The sequence below is a fragment of the Apostichopus japonicus genome, chromosome 10 (assembly GCF_037975245.1).
Source record: "Apostichopus japonicus isolate 1M-3 chromosome 10, ASM3797524v1, whole genome shotgun sequence".
Lineage (NCBI taxonomy): Eukaryota > Metazoa > Echinodermata > Holothuroidea > Aspidochirotida > Stichopodidae > Apostichopus > Apostichopus japonicus.
Window position 1 is genome coordinate 16,040,545 of NC_092570.1, and position 26,310 is coordinate 16,066,854.

Consider the following 26,310-nt stretch of genomic DNA (forward strand, 5'->3'; position numbering starts at 1 on the left):
GGTAATTAGACACTACTGTACAGTCAGTACATACAACTGCGGTCAATACCCACACCACAGTGTACAAACGATACAGCGATGGGCATCTCAGGTCCAGCTAAAGATAACAAGGTATCACATTTCATTACTGTCTGCATTTTGTAGCGACAAGAGAAAAAACTTCACTTGCAAGCAACGGAAAGTTAACTTTTAAAAGATGGCGGCACACTGTTTGGGCGAGTCTTCAATGCCTTTAAAACCTCAACTTTAGCGAAAGAATCTAACAATGTAGTTTTATTTTCGATGAAATGACCTCTCACTTACTCTATTTCAACTGTCCACACTGAATATAGTATATTTATTTGCGTTATACTACCTTTATGGGAAATTCCCCACGATGAATTTAAAGATAGGCTATTAGCGCGTATTTCAGATTAAGTTGCAAAGCTGAACTTGAGATTAGCAGATCAATAACATTCTAATTGAATTCGTTATATCACTATATAAACCTGGCATGTGATTGAACAGAGAAAATGTATATATCAGTACTTAATTATGAGATGATATAGTCGCCTTCATAAAGCTATTTCTATGTGATCTACCAATAGCCTTAACATATTGAGTAACCTACAAATACATTGTATATTATGACAGTCGACTATCCTTGGCATGCCGTAGCCAATCCGTGACTTTCACGCCACCTTCAAAATGAAGTCAGTAAGGCTATACCAAATCCGAGCATGCTTCGAAATGTAAACACCAATTACTAGGTTACGTCACATTGCAAATATTACAACTGCCCCCGCAAATGCACACCATTAAGTTTGTGCATCATAACACAGAGTGATAACACTTAATGAGCAGATCCGAAGCTGGTATGAGGACGATGGTGGGATACTGAAATTGTGATCTTCCATAGGCCTAGGCTAGAGTTTAGTGTTACTTCGGCATACAGTCCTTACGCTAAGTAAGCTGCTGTATTATAAATACTGGTACTGACCACTAAATTAGACATAGGCCTAATAAATGCCTTAACTGAGGCGCTAACGTCTTTGGTATTTACTTCTGCTCGTATGTTGTTACTGAGCAAGTTCTGTCTTGCATACGTGACATTATGAACGAAGGATGTAGGCAAGGGGATGGATAGTGAATTACTGTTGATCATGAAAGTATGGCGGAGATATTGTGTTAGATCTGATATTTCAATGCTAATAATGCCAAAGTTTAATATTTATGTACTTATATGCTAGTTTAATGGAATACTGGATACTTATGATGTGGTATGTGGAATATCGTGGCATGTTGTAACTTTTTTTTTTTAATGCAGCAATTCGAAAAAGTTGTCGTAATTACTTCTTTTTTTTTATATGGTTAATGTTTTTCTTTTCTACAGGATCATTGATCTTCACATCACATTGACAGCTGTTAAATCTGAGGGTTCAAAATGACCCATTGCCTACGGCTATTACAAAGGCCGTATCAAACTCTTGGATGTTTGCCTGCCAGATTCTCGTGCTATTCAAATGTCGCTAGAGGAAAAATACAGACTTCAAGCTCTTCATCATGTGACCTTAACTCGGTATATTTGAAGAAATGTTCAGGTTTTGGTGAGTGTTCAGGCCAATACCATTTGTCAAGAGTATATGTATAGCATGCCATGAGTTTTTGAAGCACTTGGTATAAGTTTTTCATCTAATGGCAAATTGCTAAATTTGTTAAGACAGGTTCTCTTCAAGATGTTGGTTTGTTGTTCAAGGCAACCTGATTAACAGAAAACATTCATTGATTGATGTCGTAATTTATTGATATTATTATCAAATTTAGTTCTATTATTTGAGGATAGATTGGGTTACGAAATGAAAGTGGTTAGATTTTTGACATGTCACTAATTTTTGACTCATTGTCAAGCTTTATCTAAAGATAACACAAAACCCAAACATCAGCTTTATGGAAAAGCAAAACTTGTCATAACTTGTGTGATTATTTCACTTAACAAAATGGTACTGTACCGACAAGAGAAAGAAGATTCTTTAAGCCATCCAGACCAGTGCATAATGGAGGAGAGATTGGGTGACTCAGGGGGTATTACTTTAAGAATGAGTACTTCAGTTGTATTGGAAACTTAGTGTATAGATAGTACTTTAAGAATGGGTACTTAAGTCATATTGGAAATCTAGTATAGATAGTATATACTTTAAGAATGAGTACTTAAATCATATTGGAAATCTAGTATCTATAGATACTGTAGTACATGAAGAATGAGTACTTAAGTCATATTGGAAATCCAGTATAGGAATGAGTACTTAAGTCATATTGGAAATGTAGTATAGATAGTACTTTAAGAATGAGTACTTAAGTCATATTGGAAATGTAGTATAGATAGTACTTTAAGAATGGGTACTTAAGTCGATATTGGAAATCTAGTATAGATAGTACTTTAAGAATGAGTACTTAAATCATATTGGAAATCTAGTATCTATAGATACTGTAGTACATGAAGAATGAGTACTTAAGTCATATTGGAAATGTAGTATAGATAGTACCTTAAGAATGAGTACTTAAGTCATATTGGAAATCTAGTATAGGAATGAGTACTTAAGTCATATTGGAAATCTAGTATAGATAGTACTTTAAGAATGAGTACTTAAGTCATATTGGAAATGTAGTAGTACTTTAAGAATGAGTTGCTTAAGTCATATTGGAAATTAGATAGTATATACTTTAAGAATGAGTACTTAAGTCATATTGGATATCTAGTATATATAGTACATTAAGAATGAGTACTTAAGTCATATTGGAAATCTAGTATTGAAAGTACTTCAAGAATGAGTACTTGAGTCATATCAGAAATGGGCAGGTCCAAGCTATTTGCACTGTGACGTACGGGACATTTCAGAGACTTAAATGTGTCTAAAAGTTATAAAAAATCTATTTTCCAGAAACTTTTTCAGGTTTTCACATTTGTTATTGCTGCTTCTTTATTACAAACTCTTGAAGATTTCTTACACTTGCTTTAATTAGGTCCCATCTTAATTAATGTACAGTGTGACGTACGGGACCAGAGAATTTTGTGTTTTTTTTTGCTAAAGAGCAAAGCTGAAATCGCTCTGAAATTAGGAGGGCAGTGATCAAGCTGTTATAACTAGTGAATAGCCTTACCTTCCAAGGGCTAAGCTGTAACATATTAGAAAAAAATATGAAGCCATTCCAGTTCAGTGATTACACAAATGAAAATTGTCCTGTGACGTACGGGACATGTGACGTACGGGACAATTTGTCCAAATAAAAATTGACTATGAAAACTCATATTTTTTTTCCTGAATATACCATAACAAGCTGATTTCTACATAAAAACATTAATTTGGATATGCCAGAACAATGTCATTGGTAATGTCATGCCATATTTCCTTCTTTCGGGGATCGAAAAGAGCAGTGACTGTACTTGTGAGATCATTCCACTACATAAAACATGGAATGCATAAAGTATAAATCTACTCTACACATTCATCAAATACTCATAACATCAATTTTAGCTTTGTTAGACCACAAATGATCCAAGATGCAAGTTTTGGTGCAAAACTGTCTTGATATATACTGTACAACACTGTATCATACTCCCCACTATTGACCCTGAAGTTGAAATATGATCCATCATATTCATTACATACCAAAATGTCCACAGTAACGTCCACATAATGTCCATTACTATGAAACTAGTACAACAAAGTAAACTCTATAGACCTAATACTGGTTACCAGACCAAATACCCGTAACATCAATTCTAGCTTTGTTAGACCACAAATGATTCAAGATGCAAGTTTTGGTGCAAAACTGTTTCGGTATATACAGTACAACACTGTATCATACTCCCCACTATTGACCCTGAAGTTGAAATATGATCCATCCCATTCAAAACATACCATAATGTCCACAGTAACGTCCATGTAATGTCCATCTATGAAACTAGTACAACAAAGAAAACTCTATAGACCTAATACTGGTTCCCAGACCAAATACTCATAACATCAATTCTAGCTTTGTTAGACCACAAATGATTCAAGATGCAAAGTTTTGGTGCAAAACTGTTTTGGTATATATACTGTACAACACTGTATCATACTCCCCACTACTGACCCTGAAGTTGAAATATGATCCATCCCATTCAAAACATATCAAAATGTCCACAGTAACGTCCATGTAATGTCCATCTATGAAACTAGTACAACAAAGAAAACTCTATAGACCTAATACTGGTTACCAGACCAAATAGTCATAACATCAATTCTAGCTTTGTTAGACCACAAATGATTCAAGATGAAAAGTTTTGGTTCAAAACTGTTTTGGTATATTGTATACTGTACAACACTGTGTCATACTCCCCACTATTAACCCTCAAGTTGAAATATGATCCATCCCATTCAAAACATATCAAAATGTCCACAGTAATGGCAATGTAATGTCCATCTATGAAATTAGTACAACAAAGAAAACTCTATAGACCTAATACTGATTATTGAACAAACTCATGAGTGATTGTCCTCTGCAAAAATTGGGCGAGCAAAACTCTACACTTGTAACTAAAAATCTCAATGTTTACTATCTAAGTTAAGGACACAAGAACATTGTTGCACAGTCATGATAGTCACACTTCACAATAGGCCTATGAAATGTTGAAAAGCAAACTCAACATTCTTGAAGTTGTCCTCATTCAATGTCAATGTTGAATAGCATTGTAGATGATTCTGTATCCCACACACACACACAATTTACTTCCCGATAATATATTGGACAACACCTGGGCTGTTGGTGGTCATCAGTCAATGGTTTATTTGAAGCCATGTTGTGCTCTTCAGGAATGCAGGGATTATAAGTTGCAACTACCATCTTTCAACAAAATAAATTTGTAAGCATTGGAAGGTTTCCAGTAGAGGTCCCCATTGGAGCCCATGCATGTTTATCATGTATAAATACAGGGTTTCCCCCACACTATGTCCCGTACGTCACATTTTGTCCTGTACGTCACATTTTTAATTTTGAGAATTAGATTTGCTGTGAATATTTTTTCAATTTTTTTGGGATGGATTTTGTTGAACAATGTTCTTAATTAGAACTTTACAGAATATCACCAAAAAAATATTGTTCGTCAATATCAAAACTTGAAAAAAAGTGCTGAAAATTGTGACGTACGGGACATCAGTATTTGGACACTAGCTAATTAGCATATTTAATTGATGAACCCCCAAACGTAATATGTCAAAATTATTGGAAGGAAGGGTGTACAGTATCATGTCCCACATAACTTATATTCAATAAGTTCATATTGCTGGCAGGGAAATAGGATTCCAAATGTCCCGTACGTAAACCTGCAATTTGAATTTATGCAAATTAGCCAGCTGTAATTGTTCGAATAGGCAAAACAATTAAAAAAAATTATGAAAATCTTAAACTTCAATAATTCAGCTTTAACATGACACCACATTTAGGGTGCTTCAGTAAAGTTTGAAATTTGGCTTCTAGGGATACAATAGGGATCTTCCCTAGGGATCTTCCCTAGGCTTCTAGGGATCTTCCACATTGTTAAGCTTTTAAGCTTTATGGAAGACTTCCTCCACTTTGTACTTTTGTGGCAAACAAATAAATAAATAGCTTGGACCTGCCCAAATCTAGTATAGATAGTACTTAAAAACTTAAGTCAAATTGGAAATCTAGACTATAGATAGTACTTTACGATTGCATACTTAAAGGTGGACATTAAAGAGACATGCACAGTTACTCTAGTATTACTGTACTTGTTCCCACACCTTAGGGCATTACTTGTTCCCACACCTTAGGGCATTGTACTTAATGTATTCATAGTCTCATTTTGTAATACTTGTACTATAAATGGAAATGGTAGGTTGTTTATGATTTAGGTATATTTACAAAGGAAGAAAGAAAGTTTGAAAAAAGTTGTGACCAAACCCAAGACAAAAAGGAAGTAAAACTGATTGTTTAAAAATGTGTTGCCAGGAGTTGAAACATAATGACTACTTAATAGTCATGTGTGTGTAACATGAATGTCAGGAATAAAGATCACTGATTGTAGTATCAAACAGTTAAAACAGTTAAAGTAAAAAAAGTATACAACATTGCAGGGCTCTACTACACAGCTATACTGTTTACAATGGATGGTTTACTCAGGGGTGGTCTCATGAGAAGGGAGGTCAGTGACTGGCGGGGTCCAGTCACAGAGGGTGCTCAGTGTTAAAAAAGTTACCCGTGTTCACTCTAGATGTGGTAGAGCGAAAGTGCAGAGGTTGCGAGCAGACAGGTAAGCGAGGTCACTTATAAATATCCAAGGCTGGTTATTTTTGTGATCGAGAGATTTAGATAAGGTATACTTTATATAAGGCCTATATACCCTCTCCTTTAGGTGTGTACATCATAACAACTACTGTAGATGCATACAGTGTTGTGAGGTTTGTACAATGGTGTGTTAACTGTCCCATGAAGGGTTGTCTGTGGTTATATAAACCACACATATTCAATTTGTACCATGTCAGACTTTGATACCAGCAAACTGAATAACTGATATTGATATTCTATGGTTTAATAACTGCAAGTTTAGTGATGTGGATTGACTGAATCAGGGCTGTATATTAATTCTCTGATGTTAATGATGGTGGGTTATCTGTTTGTAAGATTGCACTACAAACAAATCAAGGTTATTTGTGTAATATTGTGTTCTAGTGTCACGTGAAATCATACTGTATGCAGAAACTTATAGTACTCTCTGCAGAAGACGAACACTGTCACAAGTTTCTGTCTTGTTCTGAGAACTTATAATAATAAACTAAAGATCTGCAAACAGTGTGCACCTATAGAAATGATTAAACTTGAAAATTAATTAAAATGTTATATAAAAATGTGATTCTAATTCTAATGTGATAAGAATCTGCAAATACCATTCAAAATTTGAAGTTGGGGAAAAATTGAAGCATATTACACCACTTCTTTTAACTTATTTAAAGCAGAAATCTGTATATTGATGCCACACATAAATCTTGATTTTAAGTGAAAGTTTTTGGGGAAAAAATGAATGCCTTTGTCCAACATTCTAACAACCTTGATAGATTATTCCCATGGCATTGAGAATGATATGAATAAAGTAGAGGATAAAAATACATTACTTATTTATTGAAGACTTCAAAAATTGTCACTAAACCAAGAAGAAAAGGAAGAAAAAACTGATTGTTAAGGAGTTGCCAGGTGTTGAAACTAATTTTAAAGACCATTTAAACATTAATGTGTTGTTAGTTAGATTTATAACACTTTGTGTATAATATCTCCAATGGTTTAGTTAGAGGCGATGCTAAGGGTATTGGTCAGGGGGCGAGAACGGTCTGTATGGGCGCTTTCGACACTATCTAAGCGGAGCGCCACCACAGGTTGGCGCGGAGCGTACAGAAATTTTTTGAGTAAGATACTCCATAGATCGCCGAAAATGACCCTTTTCGGGCCTTGCTAATTTGCAGATAAACGAAGAATAAATAGGTGTTATCACCATTTGTGACAAGTCGAAAGTTTATATGGGTGTTCCGCCGTCAAAGCATTTTGTCAGAAAATGACACTGGTCAACAAAATGTGACAAATGTCAATAGGTAGATGAGAGCGCAATAGAAAAGTCAATAATCGCAAATATATAAGTAAAAAGTGGTAAAAAGCTGAAATGGGTGCCAGCAGTCCATTTGAGTCCATCGGGGGCATCCCCCCCTGACTGTATGGATGCTCCCCCACTGGGTTTAGTCCATCAGCTACCTTTCAGAAGTACATACATTCAAACCAAATCAGTAAACAATGCACTACTGTACTTGTCACCATTTGCTATGTGATATCATCTCCCACATGTTGACGATGTGTTGATTAACGTGCAGCATGCATATGAAGTGTATTAAACAGTCATATATACTATAGTATGCGAAGTAGGAATGATTGTGTCCAAATTAAATTCTTTGTTTAAAGTGTAAAAAAAATGCAAAAATGCACAGCATTGACGACAAACTTTTAACTCATTTCATTATCTGCTCAATATGTGCTTGCATGGTGGTATCAAAAAGCATTGCCAAGCAACAATCTCAGGTCCCTACTTCCCCCCCCCCCCTGCACCTTCCTCTCTTTCCCTTTAAACTGAATCAACATTTGAAATGACTACCAAAGTTACCCGGTTGAATGGTTTTATCACTTATAAAGATTCACAAGCTAATTAAGCTTGCAATGGAGACCTAGGAAAATATAAATGTACAGGTACAGTATGTGCACAGTTGCCTAATTTGCATATTAAACAGATTATTGTCGTTAAAAGATAAGAACGTGTTGAAGAGCGTTAAAATTGCAGAGTTTCTCATTGTACAAGATCTACTGTATTTAAACTTCAATACCAAATTCACAATAGTTAGCCAAACTGAAGTAAATTCAGTTCAATCCACTATTGTGGAAGTATTTACTATTTACCCCTTTGCTATAGTAGGCCAAACCATACGTTAAGAGTTGTAGGCAATAGTTTCATTACTTATTAAACGAAGCAATTTAACAGTTAAATACTTTGAAAACTATAGCGCTGGTGATTACTCGTTTGGTATAAGTTTTGCTACATCCGTGATGTCATATTGCATGATTGAATTTCACTACCTGTACAGTCATTAATGAATCAAATTATCAACCCTGCTGCACTTTCTCCCCCTCACTCATCTTCTCATCCTCCAGGCCTCAACCACCCTCCCCCCCCACCTCCCCTCTCCCTATCAGCCATATTCCTTTGCAATCCCTCTCTGCTTTTAATTTCCTCATCAACCACCTCTCAGGGCAGTATATTCTGATTTTACCTCACAGGTGCTACAACAATTCCTTCTCATCCTCACACGAGAACCGTCTCCCACAAAGCTGCTACTTTCGATAGCACCACCGTAGAAGTAAAGGACGACCATCTTCTGATGAGGGAGGAAGGAGGGGGTAGTGTGAGGATACCTTTCTACTGGCTGCGAGACAATTGCAGGTATATATCCAGAGATGCCAACCAGTACGATTTTATCGTATTTAGTACTATAAAACAAGTGAAATACGATAATACGTTATTGCCTCTTGAAATACGATTTTTCATCTTTCAAAAAAAAAAAAATTAAAGGAAGGGGAATCTCATAGAAACATGTACAAGTAACCCCCCAAACCCCAACAAACACGTTGAACAACGAGCCTACATGGGCGGGAAATACGTGGAATCGGCAGCTTTACAATTTTCTCATTAAATGTTAATGAAAAAGCAAACATTTTACTTGCCAGTCTTACCAGTAAAACATTTTTCTGACATTTTACTGGCCCGGGGCCAACGGGCCAGTGGTAGTGTTGAGTTTTAGTGAAAATCTGATTTTTCTCTACAAAATCTGATTTTTTAGGATATTCAGTCTGTTATTTCGTGTCAAGAGGTTGGCATCTCTGTATATCCCCCGAGTCACCCAATCTCTCCTCCATTATACACTCTGTCTGGATGGCTTAAAGAATCTTCTTTCTCTTGTCGGTACAGGTACCATTTTGTTTAGTAAAATAATCACACAAGTTATGACAACGGTTTTGCTTTTCTGTGATATTTTGCTCATAAATTTGCTCAATCTGTACGAAGAGGTCAAAGTTTTGGCAGTAAAAAGATATGTCGTCATGATTGTGTGATTTTTTTACTGGTACTCAGACAATGATCCCATAAGCAATCGTAGCGTTAGGAAACTGTTTCATAATTTGTATGCGTTAAAGGAATGCATCATGAAGTTTCAAAACTGGTCAGTGCACACTGCCATAAAATACCTGTTGAAATTAGATTGTGCAAATGATTGCTGGTGTTCCTACGATCAACCTTGAAATGTCTATTGTAATTCATATACTTCGGAAACAGTAAAACTTTGACTGGATGCTTGTATGGTTATACGACCGTTTATAAATCCCCCACTAGAGTTTTTATTGCTTTGGGCCGATGAGGTGCTTAACATTTAGTGTACAGGGTTTAATTGTAAATATCACAGCATCAGGCGCGTAGCCAGGAATTTGCCAAGGGAGGGGCGAAACTGTAGATTCGGCATTGCAAACTACTGTATCTAAGCGTAGCGCCACCATGGTTGGTGCGAAGCGTACAAGAAAATTTTGGCTGAAAATGCCTCCCAGATCGCTGGAAATGTCACTTCCCAGGCCTTGTAAGCTGCATCTTAGCATTTTCTCTTTTGAAAATACTAGCGATATCATAAAAACATTAAAAAATTTTTTTTTAAATATGCTCAAGGGGGGGCCTGCCCCCTTCGCCCCCCCCCCTTGGCTACGTGCCTGCACAGCAATTTTCTTTCATCTTTTTCCTTCTGATTATTTGGCAGTCTTTCATAGTTTTGACAGGACCAGGGACCATGTGAGGGACATCCCACTTGAAAATTTGAAAGTGGAAGACCACAGAACGACTGTATATAATCTTGAAAATTGGTCACTTGAATTAGTTGTGAAGAGTGTGCCCTTGATCATTTTGAAGATATTTGAGTTTTTGTACGATACATAACATGTCAAGTCAACCCTGGAAATATTTTACTGTGCAAATCTAGGACGTAGTAAGATTAATACTCATGTACTTTGTGTTTCACTGTGGCTGGCCTGAGCGGAACTAATAAAGGCACAGAGCCTTTGCAAAAAGGAAGTGGACATATATGTATATATAGCAAGCTGGTTTGGAGAGTGTTTTACAGTTTTGAGTAGTATAGTCACAGCTAGTGGAGTAACAGTCACGGTTTCGATTAGCAGTCACATATTACAGTAACAGTCACAGTTTTGAGTAATAATCACGGTGTAGAGTTAAAGTCACGTTTTCAAGTAACAGTCACGGTTTCGGGTAACAGACATGGTTTCAAGTAACAGACATGGTTTCGAGTAACTGTCACAGTTTTGAGTAATAGTCACGGTTTAGAGTAACAGTCACTGTTTCAAGTAACCGTCACATTTTTCGAGTAACAGTCACAGTTCGAGTAACAGACATTGTTTCGAGTAACTGTAACAGTTTTGAGTAATAGTCACGGTGTAGAGAAGCAGTCGAGGCTTCAAGTAACAGTCACGGTTTCGAGTAACAGACACGTTTTCGAGTAACTGTCACAGTTTTGAGTAATAGTCATGGTGTAGAGTAGCAGTCACGGCTTCAAGTAACAGTAACGTTTTCGAGTAACAGTCATGGTTTCTAGTAACAGTCACGGTTTCGAGTAACAGACACGGTTTCTAGTAACAGTCACGGTTTCGAGTAACAGACACGGTTACGAGTAAAAGTCACTGTTCTGAGTAATAGTCACATGGTTTAGAGAGTCAGAATCTACCTGTCCACAGAAATTGATGGTTTAGAGAATCCGAAGAGTAGACTGGCATCTAAAAAGGAAACGTAATCATCACAACTAGCCACCTTAACTAACTCAACATGAACTTGTTCAGTGATCATACAAACAACCGTCACCTAACATATTACAAGAAGTGTCAGTAGTCCTATATCTGAAAGTTGAGTCCTGTACAGATTGAGATACTAAAGAAAACTGTTCAGTTAAGTTACCAGGAAAAGTATAATTGTTAATTTAGCCCATGGATATTGCACCATAATGATGAACTAAGGCCCAAAAGTTTGAAAGATTTGCCAATTAATTGGATAGATAAAAAAAGAAAAAATTAATAAAGTAAGAAAGAGGGCTTGGATATATAGCTAGTGGCTATACAGAGCTGAACTTGTTCTCTTTATCAATCTTGTCTCTTTATTACTATTTTCATCTCTCCTCAGATGTTCCTCCTGCTTCCATCATGACACCAATCAAATCCTCCACAACATTGTAGATTTAAATCTGGATATTAAACCAACTGATGTTCAATCTGACCACTGTGAGGTAACCATCACTTGTAAGTAACAAATAATTTAAACAACACCCGTAATCTCTAACATTTTCATTTATACTTTGGAAACAATGTTGAAGAATGTTTTAAATTTTACTGCATATATATACAATACAGGTTTAAATATTAATAAAGTGCTCAAATTGTTGGTAATATTCTGTCTGCCATCAGAGGGAGGAGGGAAGAGGCAGTTCCCCTTGCATTTTTTTTTTCTAGGGGAACTAAAGCCCCTCAGTAGTATATACTTTATTTTATAAAGCGTAAAATCCACAAAAGTGCTCTAAAACGCTATGTAACAGTATATAAAAAAATATATGACACAAAATATGTAGTAAAGCTGCAGACTAAAATACAATATAAATGAGTATGAAAAATAAAAAGCATGCACCTTTGAGTGTGTTGGAGTACTGCACATGAATAGAATTGAATACCCAGTTTATATATTGCAGTAATGCTGTCTAAATAGGTAGGTTTTCAGCTTTGACTTGAATGTTGTAAGACTAGAAACAGTTCTGAGTTCAGAACACATGGTTGTGGCTATGGTGTTTTATATGCAATGGTTGCTTGTGAGAATGAGAATAGTGAAAGAAACATATAGAGAGAGAGAGAGGGGAAATCTGCAACTCTGCTGTTGAGTTTGGAAAAGTGATAAGTTGATAACCTTGAAAAGGATCATATACCCTGCAAAATAGATGATTATTTTGGTACCTAGGACATTCCAAGTTACAGTTTTTAATATTCCGACCAGGAAGTTTGTTTGAAATTTTTGGTTCCCTGGATATCATTGATAAACTTTGTTGTAGGAATGGAAAGTTTCAGTTTAAAGAGGTCATGGTCTTGTTTTGCTGGCAAGGGCAAATCAAAGTAAGGACTAAAAAAAAGCAAAATGTGAGAGTTTTTGGATGAAACTCTTCCAACTTTAGAGCTGTTAAATAGTTAACTACTGTAACTATGAAATAACTATAAAAAATAAAATAAATTCAGAGTTCATTTTTTGGGGCTAAAAAATGTTATCCGCTCCTCAATGTATTCAAGTAGAATATATATGGGGTTTCCCTGGTTATAATTACTCATTTTCTTCTTATGTGAGCATGCAGCTAGGTGGATCTACAAAGTTTCAAATAATGCCCTGGTATTAAGGTAGTTAATACTGTCAAAGAAATGTGGTGGAAATACTGTAGTCATTCAAAAGAACTCTATTATGCCCTCTAGGCGCTCCAATCTGAGGACAGAATCAACTTCGCCTTTCCGTTCAATACTTGGAGATTATAATTTCAAATCTGGTATGATTTACATGTAGGTACCCTTCAAAATAATTTCTTCTCGCAAGGACGGTTCGGGCAAAGTGGGGGGGGGGGAAGGGACCGGGGGGAGAGGGAAACTCCCAGGCGGCAACAACTTGTTCTCCCCATTTTCCGGTAACACTTTATAAGCATCTATGTCGTTGATAAGACTCATTCGTACCGTACTTTCTACGCTTTACAATTCAGGGGATGATTGTCACAAGACGGTGTTCTCCAACTCATGGCTGAGAGAGTATTTTCCCGGTGCAGCTGACAACGCCATGACTGGTGAACAGGATATTTATCGAACCCTTTGGCAGGGAAATTACTTTAATATGCCTTCCTTTGAACTAGTCGACCTTCAAAATGACAGACCAACGCTGAAGAAATTCCTGCAGACGCTGCATGAGTATGGGGTGGCCCTGATAGGTGGAGTTGACACTTCATCAGAAGCTCACGCTGTAAGTATGTGACAAGTCTTGTATGTATGTGTGTGTGCGTTTGTTTTGTATTCTGACCGAGGACTTGAACAAAAGAATTCCAGGTCCTCGGTTGTGATTTCTAAAGAATCACCACGTCCTCGGAAGAATTCTATTGTATGGGGTATTGTTAAGGTTAGGGTACGTGGATTTGAACAATGGAAAATACAATGGGGTCCTCGGTTGGAATGAAACACAAACATGTGTGTACGTGTGTATGTGTGTGTGCGTGTATGTGTCTGTTTGTGTATACTGAGCTCCATGTTCATTAAAACTGGTGTAAAGTTTGTATCACAGGCGATTACCCATCATACTTTGGGGCATGAGAGAGGGAGCCAGAAGAACAGAAGCTGACTAAAGAGAAGCCATCTTTAATGCCAATTGTATAGGATAGCCATTCACAAGAAAGAGAAAAAAAACTCACCCATATCTATTCACATATTTAGTAGGATAAATTATAGCGCTTCTTTATTTTGTGTCTCATACTGAATTCTAAGTACCGTATTGGCGATAATCTACTATGAAAAATCACTGACTGTCCTATAGATGTGTTGTTTCATGCAAAATTCATGAAGAACATTTAAAGCAACCTGTTCTGGGACTGTCACATTCTTATTTCCTCTCTCTTTTTTGTGGGAGGATTTCTTCAAAGAATTAAAAGAATTAAGCACACTAAGTTGCTTGATTGATTCAGTTTACTTCATTATTACATGACAATCCAAACGATGATAAGCTAAAGATTGGATGTGGCAAAAATACCTGCGTCTATATGTTAAATGATCTGATAAGTATAATCTTCCCGGTATTTAGCTAAACGTGACATTTGATAATTGAGGAAATTTGCTTTTGCGTGTGGTTTGAAATGTATTTGATTAGAAATATTAGGTAAACTTGTTGTCAGGTAAATAGGCTATCCTTTTGGTTTAGAAGGTCATCAGTTTTGAGGCAAATCTTTCCAGCTGCATGTTGCCTAGTAACTGATTTGCCTTACTGTTTGCAACATTTGTGATCTAAAGGCTGGCTTTGGTAATGCCGTCTCCTTTTCTACAACCTCTTCATAGTATCGGTAGTGGTTGGGCTGGATTGGGAGGATGCTTGGGACTGAAGGACACTATGAATGTGTGACTGTAGGTCCATTTCAATAACACCTTTACTTAGGTAGAAAAAATTCATCGATAAGCCCCGTTATATGATCACTAAAAAGCAACAACATACTGTACTCTTAACAGAATTATTAATTTTTTCTTCAGAATGTTGCAAAGCTGGTGGCCGGAGGGATCCAGTCTACATTTTACCATCCCGAGGTCTGTGTGGCTAGCCCTGGATTAGATATAGCCGATACAGCCTACACAAATCTGGCCATCCCTCTACATACTGATACCAGCTACTTTAGTCCACCTTGTCGGTAAGCTTATTCGTCTGAGTTTTTCCAGCTGCCAAAAGTGTTAGGAACTTTCTCAGAACGGGATTCGAGCCTTCGGTCTCAGAAATTACGAGTTCTCCGCTCTAACGGCAGTCAGAGACCCCGATGACCCTCAACAAAGAAATGTCTGAACATGGGGTCAAGGGTCAAATGTCATGTCATGAACTGCTAATATTTTGGGATATAGTACCTAGTGTGCGAGTCACCGGTTTAAATCCAACCTATTTTTATTTTTCATATTTTTTTACATTCAAAGTTTGTTAACAGTTTCCAAATTCAATTTCTGTTGTTAATTTTTATAATTGCATGGTTTTTTTTTTTAAGTGGGACATGTATCCAAGATTCAGCTTGGTTCTGCTCCTGTGTGTAGGTTACTGTCAGTGTTGCACAAACGTTTAAACATTAGTTAAAACATGAATGTATCAAACTTCAAACATATAAATTGCTGTAGCTGAAACATATTTCACTAAGAGCACCAGAAGTTACCGTGGAAACATTATTTCAACTCTTCTCAATTTCCATTACCTTCCATAAAGATTCCATTTGGTTTTTTTTTGGGGGGGGGGTGTAGGGGGGGGATAATCTGCATTCTACTCATCAAAATGGTCTCTCTAGTGTTGTATGTGCTTATTTTGCAGTGGCATGACACTTCAAATAACAGAAAGGTCTGGGAATGGAGGTAGAACGGTCATTTCAGATGGCTTCTACGCCCTGGAGAGGCTGAGATTTAGCCAACCAGAATATTTTCAACTTCTCTGTGACACATCGATAACGGCTCATTACTTGGACGATGAAAGGGACATGAGAAACTGCGAACCTGTCGTGAAAATGAACTCGAATACCAAACAGGTTGAACGACTAAGGTAAAAGCTGCACTTTTTCAATTTGTTGTAAATGTCCTAGCAACGTACCTTGATGGCGGCAAATTGTATTCTTAAAGGTTTCAAGTACCATGAGAAGGAGGTTCATAACTTTGCTAGTGTCAAGACTCAAATTCAAGTGCTGAAAGAGAGGAAAATTTTAAGTTTTGAATGTGAATTAAAAGTTGTTATTATTTAATTTATTAGATTCTACAGAACTTTTGTTGACACGATTTTAGTATGATAAATTCTAACAGCAGTCTAATGGGCAGAGGTTTGATGCTATTCCGTAGTAACATCCTACTATATTAGCTGCAATTATACAACACCTAATTATATTCCGGCCATTTGATTGGTCAATTGCTCGTCGATTGCATGCAAAATCCGCTCTATTGCACTCTATGAAATAGAACCATGTGTTATACTTTTTTGATAGCACTTTTTTCAATGGTAAGAGAGCAGAGAAACCTGTCTGTACAAAACAATCTGTTGCATGAGTGCATTTTACATCCAATTATATCCAAATTTGAAGGTGTTGTATAAAACAAATAATGAATGGTTTCCATTCGTGCAATAGTGCAAATATTTCATTCGTTGAAAGATGTCATTTGTTCCATTCAACTCGGCTGCGCCTCGTTGAATGGAACAAATGACATCTTTCAACGAATGAAATATTTGCACTATTGCACTCATAGCCATTCATTATTTGTATGCTAGTCAACATTCATTTCAGTTGATAAATTATTTTTTTTTAGAGATTTTCCATTTTTTAAATATTTTTTGATATGGTGACATTTGAAATAGTCATAACATGTCCTATTTAAGGTCTTGACAGATGTTTTGACAATATTTAGATATTTGAAGTGTTTCAACTTTTAATACACCAGAGCATATATTCACATTTCCCTTTTCTGTAGACTAATAAACACACTTCTATTCCTACTAACCTAATGTCACCATGGATACGATGTCATTTCTCCTTGTTGCATGATTTTACAGCTTGACGACAGAGTACTTATCTATGTTTGAAATGGCCGCATGCTATATTAAAGAAACACACTACAGAAAGAATTGAATTGACTGTCGTTGCATTTTCGTCCAGGTTCAACCCGTTTGACAGGGCTACAATTACAAATTTGCCGTACGAAGATATGTTGGAATTTTACAAGGCTTACCAGGCTCTGGCGAAAGAGATCTACGACGATGAAAAAGCCTTCAAGATTCTTTTGAAACCGGACCAGATGGTGGTATACGACAACTGGCGTATCCTTCATGCTCGAGAATCCTTCACGGGCCACCGTGTCCTTAAGTGCACATACCTCAGACATGACGACTGGATGAGCCAAATGAGAAAGATTGGTGGACTCAGAGTTTAGACAAACCCCGCGTGCCAGATGCAGTGGAGGGAGGAGGGGGGGGGGGAACCACAGAGGGTCCATGCATCAGATTTTTGGTGAAAAAACTCAGTAGTGCCCCCATTCATAAAAATTAGTAGTGATACCTCTCTAATATTTTGTAATTAGGAAGTGCCATTTTTTTGACAACATTCAAATATTGGAATCAGTTTGATACCCTCTTCCACTGTGTCTGCTGGTAATGGTGCTGTATGTAAGGAAACCTGTTTAGGCCAACATATGCAAAATTGTATATGAATGTTATTTGTTGAACTATTCCCATAGTCATTAATAAAATGATGTAGCAGGCTCTGTATAGTCTCTGTATGCATGGTTTCCTACATGATTTTTATCTGCCGAGACCACTATCGCATGTTTACGTCGGTATTCCTGTGTCGATACATCCTAATCAAGTTATAAGCTAAACTATGCATTGAGAAAGTCAATTTTGTGAAAATTAATAATGTACTATATATGACAGCTTTTTGTGACACCAAGTTACGGCTAGTTTGTCAAACTCAAAATGCATCCAGAACTCAAGCCAAATCCAATATTAGTATTAAAGTAGTTTTTACTTGAAAACTATACCAATACTGCTACGAAAGTGGCATCATCATTTAACTATATTAGTGTGTCTAATGACTAAGCTAATTAGCATAACATGCTTAGCTAAATTACAGTAATTTGGGAACAGTTTCCACAATGTTTGTCTATGCCTGAGACAAAGAGTTTTCCTTTGGCAAGTAGTAAGGCATCTGTGAGTCATTTGTATGCTAGAGGTATCACTGTCACTCATATTAGAACTGTCTTTTGTATTATTTTGAAACCAATTGTGGAAAACGCTCATTGGTCAGTGCGGCCAGCAACACAGAACCATTGTCCTGTGGAGGTTATGCTGCAAAGATGTGCCACAGATCTAAAAGTGGGTCGTGATTTATTCGAGTCAATCACTTCATTGAGTACAAGAGACACTGGCATGTTGTCAATTGAACTTGTAGGAGTAAGTATCTAGACTAATAATTTATAGCTGTTAATGATGGACAGAAAATGCTGTGCAAAAGTTGCCAAATTTGCTAGAAGGCAATATGCCAAGAAGTTCTATTAACAGACTTTCTTTCCCAGAATCTTAGTAAGTATTAGTATTTGATATTTGAAGATAAAATCAACTTTTAGATCTAGTCAAAGATTGCTATTCAAAATAACCATAAAATTGTCATGTGTTCAATCCCTTTAGTCAAACATGTAACTAAATGACTAAGTTTGTTATTGCATTGCAAGATGTACATAACTGCAAAATTGCAATGTATCAGGACCACCGATACGTCATGAGGCATGTACAGCTTTGCAGTGTGTGTGGTCTGCGAGGTTTTAATCCCCTTGACCTGACAGGATCTTCCATGAGGGCTGAACCAGGACCTACCAGACTCCAACCCCTCAGAATCATTGTTCAGAATGCGTGGAAGTTATAGCTTGGATTCCTGGACTTGTTGATCAGAAAAGAAACAAAATAACTTTAATAATTGATATCCGTCGGCGAACACCGCAGACTGGATAACTTTTAGGGAGACGTCTGGCAAACAAACAAAAAATAATTTAACCCACCGAAAATGTTCTTGTAGCAACCGATTTTTGGGATTGTGATCCCATAGTTTGAGGCATGTCAGCTGTGTACAGAGTATTACATAACATTGTTGGTTTCTACGGCAGCACATAGACTTGTTCGCCCGAAAGCAATGTTCTCTTTTTGTTTCTTCTTTTTTACAATCGATCCTCTCTACTTTGTGATAAGGAGAATATCTCTTCCATTTTGTAGGTGCTGTCATAGTCTCTGTACCGTTCCCTATAACTCTCTTAAAGGCATTGAAGAGCTCGCCCAAAAACCGTGTGCCGCGCTCTGAATAAGTTAACTTTCCGTTGCTTGCAATTAAGTGAAGTAATCTTCTTGTCGATACAAAATGCAGACAGTAATGAAAACGTGATACCTTGTTATCTTTTTTCTAGACCTGGGATGTCCATCGCTGTTATGTACACTGTGTTGTGGGTATGGACCGTAGCTGCATGTATTGACTGTGCACTAGTGTCTAATTACTGACGGTAGCAAGCTGATTTGTGTATTTTCTGGGATCGATGGTGGAGTGTAACACTTCTGTAACACCTCATTCGAAACTAGGTCAGATTACCGGCATGAGACGTTTGTTTGTGCGCGAGCCTTCACACCCTCTAAAGCAGCTATCGGGATGAAACTTGGCATGAAATATTTGGCGTCAATTTAACAGGAGATAATTCACAAATTTGCACTCCCATATTACTTTGTAGACATTGTCATATTATATGTATATAGATAGCTGGAAAAAAAAATATTGAACTGGGATACAGTGTTTGCTGTTGTATACTTTGTCAGTTATAACTGGACAGTCAACCTTTTTGTCTTAAATTTGGCAGTCAATAGCAATGCAGCAACATACAAGAGAGGTAAGGCCTGGGTGAGATCAGGTATAGCTGGATGGGGGGGGGGGGCTTGTTTCAATTTGAATGTATGAATGTCAACATTTAACTCACATAACTTTTTAATTTAGAACTCGTTGGAATTTCATCTTTAGGTTTGTGTTTCAGCTTAAGTTTGCAATCAAACTGCCTTAAACTTTGTACATCATTAGATTCATTGTCAATGTGTGTGACATGAAATTTTTTCTGTTTCTTTTTTTCAAAGTCAGTTTTTGAACTGTTCCTGGGTAAAATAGGGACTACACTTACAGGCATAATTACCAGTGTTTGTGACATAAATTGCTTTCTTAATCAAATTCAAATTGTGCAATAAATATATTATAACTTCACCTATATAGCATTCAGTTCTCTTTTTCTCAACCTTCATCAGGTATTTAGGTTATGCTGAAAGGGCTTGCCTCCACCCCATTCCCCCTGCTTCCACCCCATCCCACCCCTCCCCCCCCCCCCCCCCCTCGTCAAGCTTAATCCAGCCCTGAACAGGTAAAGGGTGAAAACAATCTGTTCCATTAATCCATCAAATATGACTTCACCAGGACCGATAAAATGAAATTAGGGATAATTAATTTCAGAGGTATGCAAAATGCAACAACGAGATATGACTTAACAAAATTGTAGGTTACATATTCTCTTTTATTTCTTGGATTAAATGGTCATAGGAAGATTTATGCAGTTATTAATAAGCGGTATTTATAAGGGGAAGGGTAGTCTGGGGGTCTTACCCTTCCTCTCCCCTCCCCTCACCTGGAAAAAAAAATTAAATGTTACATGTTGCATTTTGAGGCATATTTTATTTAGGCCATTAATTATGTTTATAATTAAGGCTATAGTCGGTTAGCTGTGCTTAATATTAGAACCGTTTACTAGTTTGTGGAAAAATTGGATCAATTATGATTGGTTTTATAGTTCCAGGATTTATCCATATATTAAACCTACCAAGCTTCACCAGTATTTATGATAATTAATTAGACACGAAATTCTAGGCTGGTAATGGCTAAACCAACTGTAGCACTGGATGAATAATTATTGTAAAGATAGAAACTTAACTCTTAAAGTTGTCGAGAAGTATTTGGGCAATTCCGTAAAGTCGGACGTACATTTCGGACAGTTTGTTGATCCATATCTCAATGGCTATATATAGGAGATTACTTTTTATTTGGGTTTTGTCTAACATCTGCCTTGTACTATTCTTGTATGGAGTTACAGTTCTTGTCCATCCAAACAAACCACAAAAATATTGAAAAAACCTCCCTGTGACGGACGTACCCAGAGAAAGTGACTTTTTCAGATCGTAATTTTGTTTAGAAAATTTCTGTGAATTTGAATGGGATGCAATTAAAAACTACTCTACATGTCATAAAGAAGACTCTTAACTACACATATCAGTACACATGCAGTTGAAACCTTTTTCACTTCCCTGCAATATTTTCAAAAATACCCCTGTGACGGACGTACAATTTTTTGTGACGGACGTACATTTGTGAAATTATATAGTAAATGTACGTCCGTCACAAACAAAGCCACTACTTGGTTTGCCTAAAAATTAAACTTGTGACAGCTCTCCTCCCAGAGTTTCCTTTCTGAACAGCTGTAAATAATACTGCAGCATTCAACTGTGTCTAATGTGAACAATTTAGGTAAAAGTAATAGTGGAAGGTAGGTAAAAATTCTCACAAAATGTCTGTTGCATTGAAAGTATATATTTCGCTTTAAGTTGTATGAGTGAAACGTCACTTGAAATAATACATAAACATGAGATGCAAATTCATTTAATTCCTCAAACTGTGTTTGAAATAAACACATAGAAACACTCTTATTTAGTCCATTAAGAAAAAAAGATATTAATTAACCTGAGATATTTCAGTAACAATGCAAAGTGAAACAAAACATGAATACATCTTGAATGTAAAAGTTAGCATGAAAACTCTTGGTCCATAAAACTAATGCTAGTATCAAAGTACTAAATGTTGAATGTGAATTGCCCTCTATTGCCAATTGGGACAGGATGTCCAATCCTCTTTAAAATCTGTTCTCCATAATAATAAATTTCATCAGGTTTGCCTGCAGGCCATTTCCAATTACTCCCTGACCTGTGCATTACTTTAACTTTATTCCGAGGCTCATCATCAGTGAATCCTGATATTTCACCAGGGAAGGTGTTCTGCATGTATTGGACAAGTACCCAGTCTCCTATTTGTAGGTCTGTTTTAATATTCGGATGATCTGCTGGATCCACTTGATCATTCTCTAGCTCGCTGTCACTGCTATCAGTCTCCTCATGCTTCCTTATTGGTACCTCAGTTTTGGTTAGTGAGGCAGAGGTTTCAGCAATCAGAATGTTATTTTGTCCTTTGGGCTCAACACAGTGCATTTTGTGTGTGTATGGAACTGTGACTGTGTCCTTCCAGTAACCCTCCAAACGTATCTTCTCTTCCTGGATTACACTGGCCGGAATAAAAGCTACTTTGATGTTAGGATTTCGAAGTTGGGCCACTTGATGAAATTCACTTGGGCTGGCAGCTTGTCCCTTCCCACTTCGCACATAGCGCCAAACAGATCTTTTCACTGTACCTCCCAAGCCATCCACTGCCCCCTTCCCGTGAGAAGTGGCAAAGAAATGCCACCGTAGATTAACCCCAAACTCTTCCTTCCATCGATTAAGATTGGAAAAAAGGAAGCGCTGCTTAAATTGAGAGCTGGCACCATCTGAAAAAACATCAATATGGCTGACATTTGTAAACTTGTTTTTCAAATTTGTAAATATATAAGACATGAAGGCATTCACACTCAGCTTATCATGTTGCAGCTCGTCTGATACAATGATGATGCTCTGGCTATCTTCAGCATCAATCCATGCATGGGCTGTAAATAGTGTAGCCTGCTTATGGGACCAGTGACCAGACTGTATTTCATCTTGAAAGGCCAGGGTAGCATTTTCAGAAAAATCAACCTGCAAAAGGATGTTTACACCGTTAACAGCAGCTTTGAGTTGGTCGAAATGTGTTGCCTGCTTTCTCTTTACAAATACATGGACAAGAAAGGCCTTCAACTGACATTTTAGTTCTTCAAATATCTCACCAGCAGTTGAAGTTATTTCCACTTTCTCTGCCCCAGTGTTGTTCTGCCATTGGTAGTACTTGACGACGATACTGGCAATATCTGCAGATGGTGCAAATGGGTCAATTTTACCTTTGCAATCAGAGCAATCTTGGGACATACATTCTTTAGATCCAGTGTCACAAACCATCATCTCTGTAAAAGCTGTAGTGTTGCCAGGTAGATTAATGTGGTGTGATAGAACATCTAACAAGAGCCTGATGTTCTCATGGTAGGAACATACACAAACATTGTGTGGGATTTGATCAAACGTCTTCACAAACTTTGGACGAAGCTCACAAAATTTGCTGAGGCTTACAGATGCTTTGTTTGTTTCGCAGAACAACTGATATGCTTCAGAAAGGGACATAAGCAGGTACTTGGCTTGGTGTATTGTTTTTGTTTTCTTTCCATTTTCGTCCTTCCCTCTAACTATGACACGGTCCTTCCTACCTGGAGCCTGCCATGAAATGTCATCCTTCAAGTAGAATTCAATCACTTTTTCCTTAGTAGCATTATCGAGTGGAGGCCTTCCATTAACCACTGGTTGCTGTATGATGGCCAAACCAGCCTGTTTAGCAACCATTGCAGCCACTGCCTTTATTTTTCTTGGAGATCTCGGTAAGGAATCACGAACCCTCTTTACTGCCTTTCCCAGTGCTTGCGCAGAGCGATACGGTGATGGTCTTTCTTGAGGTTGGTTAGAAGTATCATCATTATTAGTAGTAACATTCCCTTTCTTTTTAGCTCTCAACCTACGGATCCGTACATTTTCCTCAACTCTGTAATATGTCCACTTTGCCTTGTTTTTCTTCATTACCTCCCTCTTCTTCTTCTTCCTTATCCTATCTTTCTCTAGGAGTGCTTTCCATTTAGCACTGTCTTTTTTCAATAGTTCCCGACGTTGCCTCTGTCTCTCTTTTGCTGCAGGCATTTTGTTCTGTTGAAAATATTTGGAAATTGTAGTCATTTTACATATGGCACTTTCTAAATCTTTATATCTGATCTTAAACACCTGGTAAATTGCTATTTCCATTGAAAGAATAAAACAAGAGAAGAAGTAAAGTCCAAAGTAGGGTTAAAGCACAATGCAATAACCCTACATCAGAGTGGTATATATATCTGTGAAGGAAAAGACACAATTTACCTATATTTGATGTTGTTTTCATTTCACAACACTCACTATCCAGTGGTTGACCTGTACTACAATCCCCACCCCCTCACCACACAAGGAATTGTTTACATTTTCCTACAGTGATTATAGCAGATACTTCTATATTGTGTACATATAATGAAAGTGGCCTACAGTGTTATGAGAGTATATTAGGCCTAGTCGGACCTAAATTAAAGGCCATTCTCTCACCACAAATCTGCCAGGCCTCTGTGATAATGGTGAGCTCATTTTAAGGTTTTGTGCATCACTTCAAACAATACAGAATTTAGTTGGCCAGAAAGATATGTCTTTATTAACAGGATATGAGCACCAAACCAACTTTCTCCTCTTTCCTTCACACCCAAGTTTAATTCATTAAATTTAATTATTTACTTACATGTACTGCAGGCTTCTTTATGGATGATAATTAGCACTTCTCAGCAAACAAGAATTGTTTTCAGTTCAGTTGTGTGATGCAGTTGACTTGCATTGCTTCAGGAGCTCTTACATGAAAGTTTCATATTGTAGCCAATAACATACTGTACAGAACATGTGCATTGCATTGCTTCAGGAGCTCTTAGATGAAAGTTTCACATTGTAGCCAATAACATACTGTACTGTACAGTACATGTGGTTAAACACCATACATGTGGTTTCTTTGATATGCAAATCTTGTCAAGTGCCAACCAATGACAGAAGTTATGGTAGTTGGTAGTTGACACTTACATGCACACCATACACTTCTACCTTTATACTAATGGAACAACCACGAAACTACCTAATGTCTATGCAAATGGAACATTCCATTACAATCAGAGGTAATGTAGTGCTTAGTATTGTGTAACAAAAAAAAAGTTATGTGACGGACGTACGCGTGACGGACGTACGTGACGGACGTACAAAAATATGTACGTCTGTCACAGCAATTTCTGCAAAAATAAAATCCTAGGGATTAAAGGCACATTATGTAGTTATTGAGTGTTCAAAATGTGCATTGAATTGTAGATGTCTTGAAATCTGGGTACTTCCTTCTGTAGGAAATTTTTAAAAATGTGATTTTTCTGTGACGGACGTACACATGACAATTTACATTTGTAAAAAAAGTTATTCTCAGAAAACTGAAAATCCCTGCAACTTTATCTGTTTGTAAATTGAATCTATATATTATATCACTTTAGGAAATCCAAGAATATTTATTCCTCTGGAGTTACACTGGCAAAAATAGGCATTTTGTTTTGGGGTGATTTTTTTTAAGCAAATTTGAGATTTTTTCGGTTGACTAATACATACCTTAATCTGCCTGAAAACAATGTGTTCTATGAAAATTAGCTACATATTATGAAACTCCATAGTTTTAGCTTTCATCTGATACCCTACATGTAATGATTCAACGTTTTTTAATTTTTGGTGAAAAGGTTTACTAGTTTACGGAACTGCCCATTTACGAATAATACCACAGGAAATCATCACCGCTTGAAATAAATCTGTATACTAAAAAGCTATCTCTTTAAGCTATAATGAACGGTTCGCTCAAATGCAGATCTTTCTGAGTGTTGGTTAACTTGTGCAAGCTAGATGTAAACGGTGGTGGTAGCACCAACAAGGGAAGAGGAGGGGGAGGGGCCGTGCACCTAAGTACAGTAGCCTATGTAGCCTAGCTATATACGGGCCCGCATAACGACTTGAACGCGTTGAATTCGGAAAAGTTAACTTGGCATCATATACGGTTTATAACAGTATATAGTAAAAACGATTAAAATCTGCAGAGAAATAGAAGGAAAGGCCTCGAACACATATATACGGATATAGATTAAAAATGCTAAATACTTATGTTTTCCTTTCCTTAATTCTATCGTCTTTGCCCTTTATGGAGTTCGATTCTGTCTATCGATCATTTAATTTAATATGTTTACAGGAGTCATCTTCTTCTTGCTTGTAACGTCCTGTCCTGGCGCGTATCCAAGGTTTTCTAACCCAGGGGTGCATTACTATTCAAACGGAGCGCCACCATCAGTTGGCGCGCAGCGTACAAGAAAATTTCTGGTTTTGATACCCCCCCCCCCCCATATTCACAGGAGATGTGCTCAATTCTACAGTCACATGCGGAATTTATTTTTAGATTCATTGTACGAGTTACGGTACCAGGGGTAACAATTAGCACATTCACGTCGGGGTGTAGAACACTTTATCTCTGGATGGCAGTGTTGCATCGAAAA

The 26,310-nt window shown here is 37.1% G+C and overlaps 1 protein-coding gene and 1 long non-coding RNA gene across 6 annotated transcripts; one reads left to right on the forward strand and one right to left on the reverse strand.

Annotated features, from left to right (window-relative positions):
* Window positions 1–686: 686 nt before the first annotated feature.
* On the forward strand, window positions 687–17,371 carry LOC139974656 (trimethyllysine dioxygenase, mitochondrial-like). 5 transcript variants are annotated; one of them, XM_071981898.1, is made up of 8 exons: window positions 687–731; window positions 1,373–1,586; window positions 8,848–9,010; window positions 11,792–11,907; window positions 13,392–13,645; window positions 14,914–15,068; window positions 15,725–15,949; window positions 17,049–17,371. In XM_071981898.1, exons 2-8 carry the CDS (start codon window positions 1,424–1,426, stop codon window positions 17,320–17,322), a joined length of 1,350 nt encoding a protein of 449 aa, XP_071837999.1. In that variant the 5' UTR covers window positions 687–731; window positions 1,373–1,423; the 3' UTR covers window positions 17,323–17,371. The 5 variants fall into 5 exon arrangements, with proteins under 5 accessions (XP_071837999.1, XP_071837996.1, XP_071837995.1 ...); XM_071981895.1 differs by having other exon boundaries at window positions 719–854; XM_071981894.1 differs by having other exon boundaries at window positions 730–868.
* Window positions 8,921–26,310, reverse strand: LOC139974684 (uncharacterized). Its single transcript, XR_011795523.1, has 3 exons — window positions 25,922–26,310; window positions 15,998–16,088; window positions 8,921–9,057 (listed from the first exon to the last, which is right to left on the reverse strand). It is a non-coding gene; the product is annotated as an uncharacterized lncRNA (long non-coding RNA).

What these genes read in the sequence shown, in the direction of transcription:
- LOC139974656 (XM_071981898.1), top strand. Translation starts at nt 1,424, where the DNA reads ATGACCCATTGCCTACGGCTATTACAAAGGCCGTATCAAACTCTTGGA. An exon ending in GAAGAAATGTTCAGGTTTTG is followed by an intron (nt 1,587 to 8,847) that starts GTGAGTGTTCAG and finishes TTTACCTCACAG; the next exon opens with GTGCTACAACAATTCCTTCT. An exon ending in CTGTGAGGTAACCATCACTT is followed by an intron (nt 11,908 to 13,391) that starts GTAAGTAACAAA and finishes TTTACAATTCAG; the next exon opens with GGGATGATTGTCACAAGACG.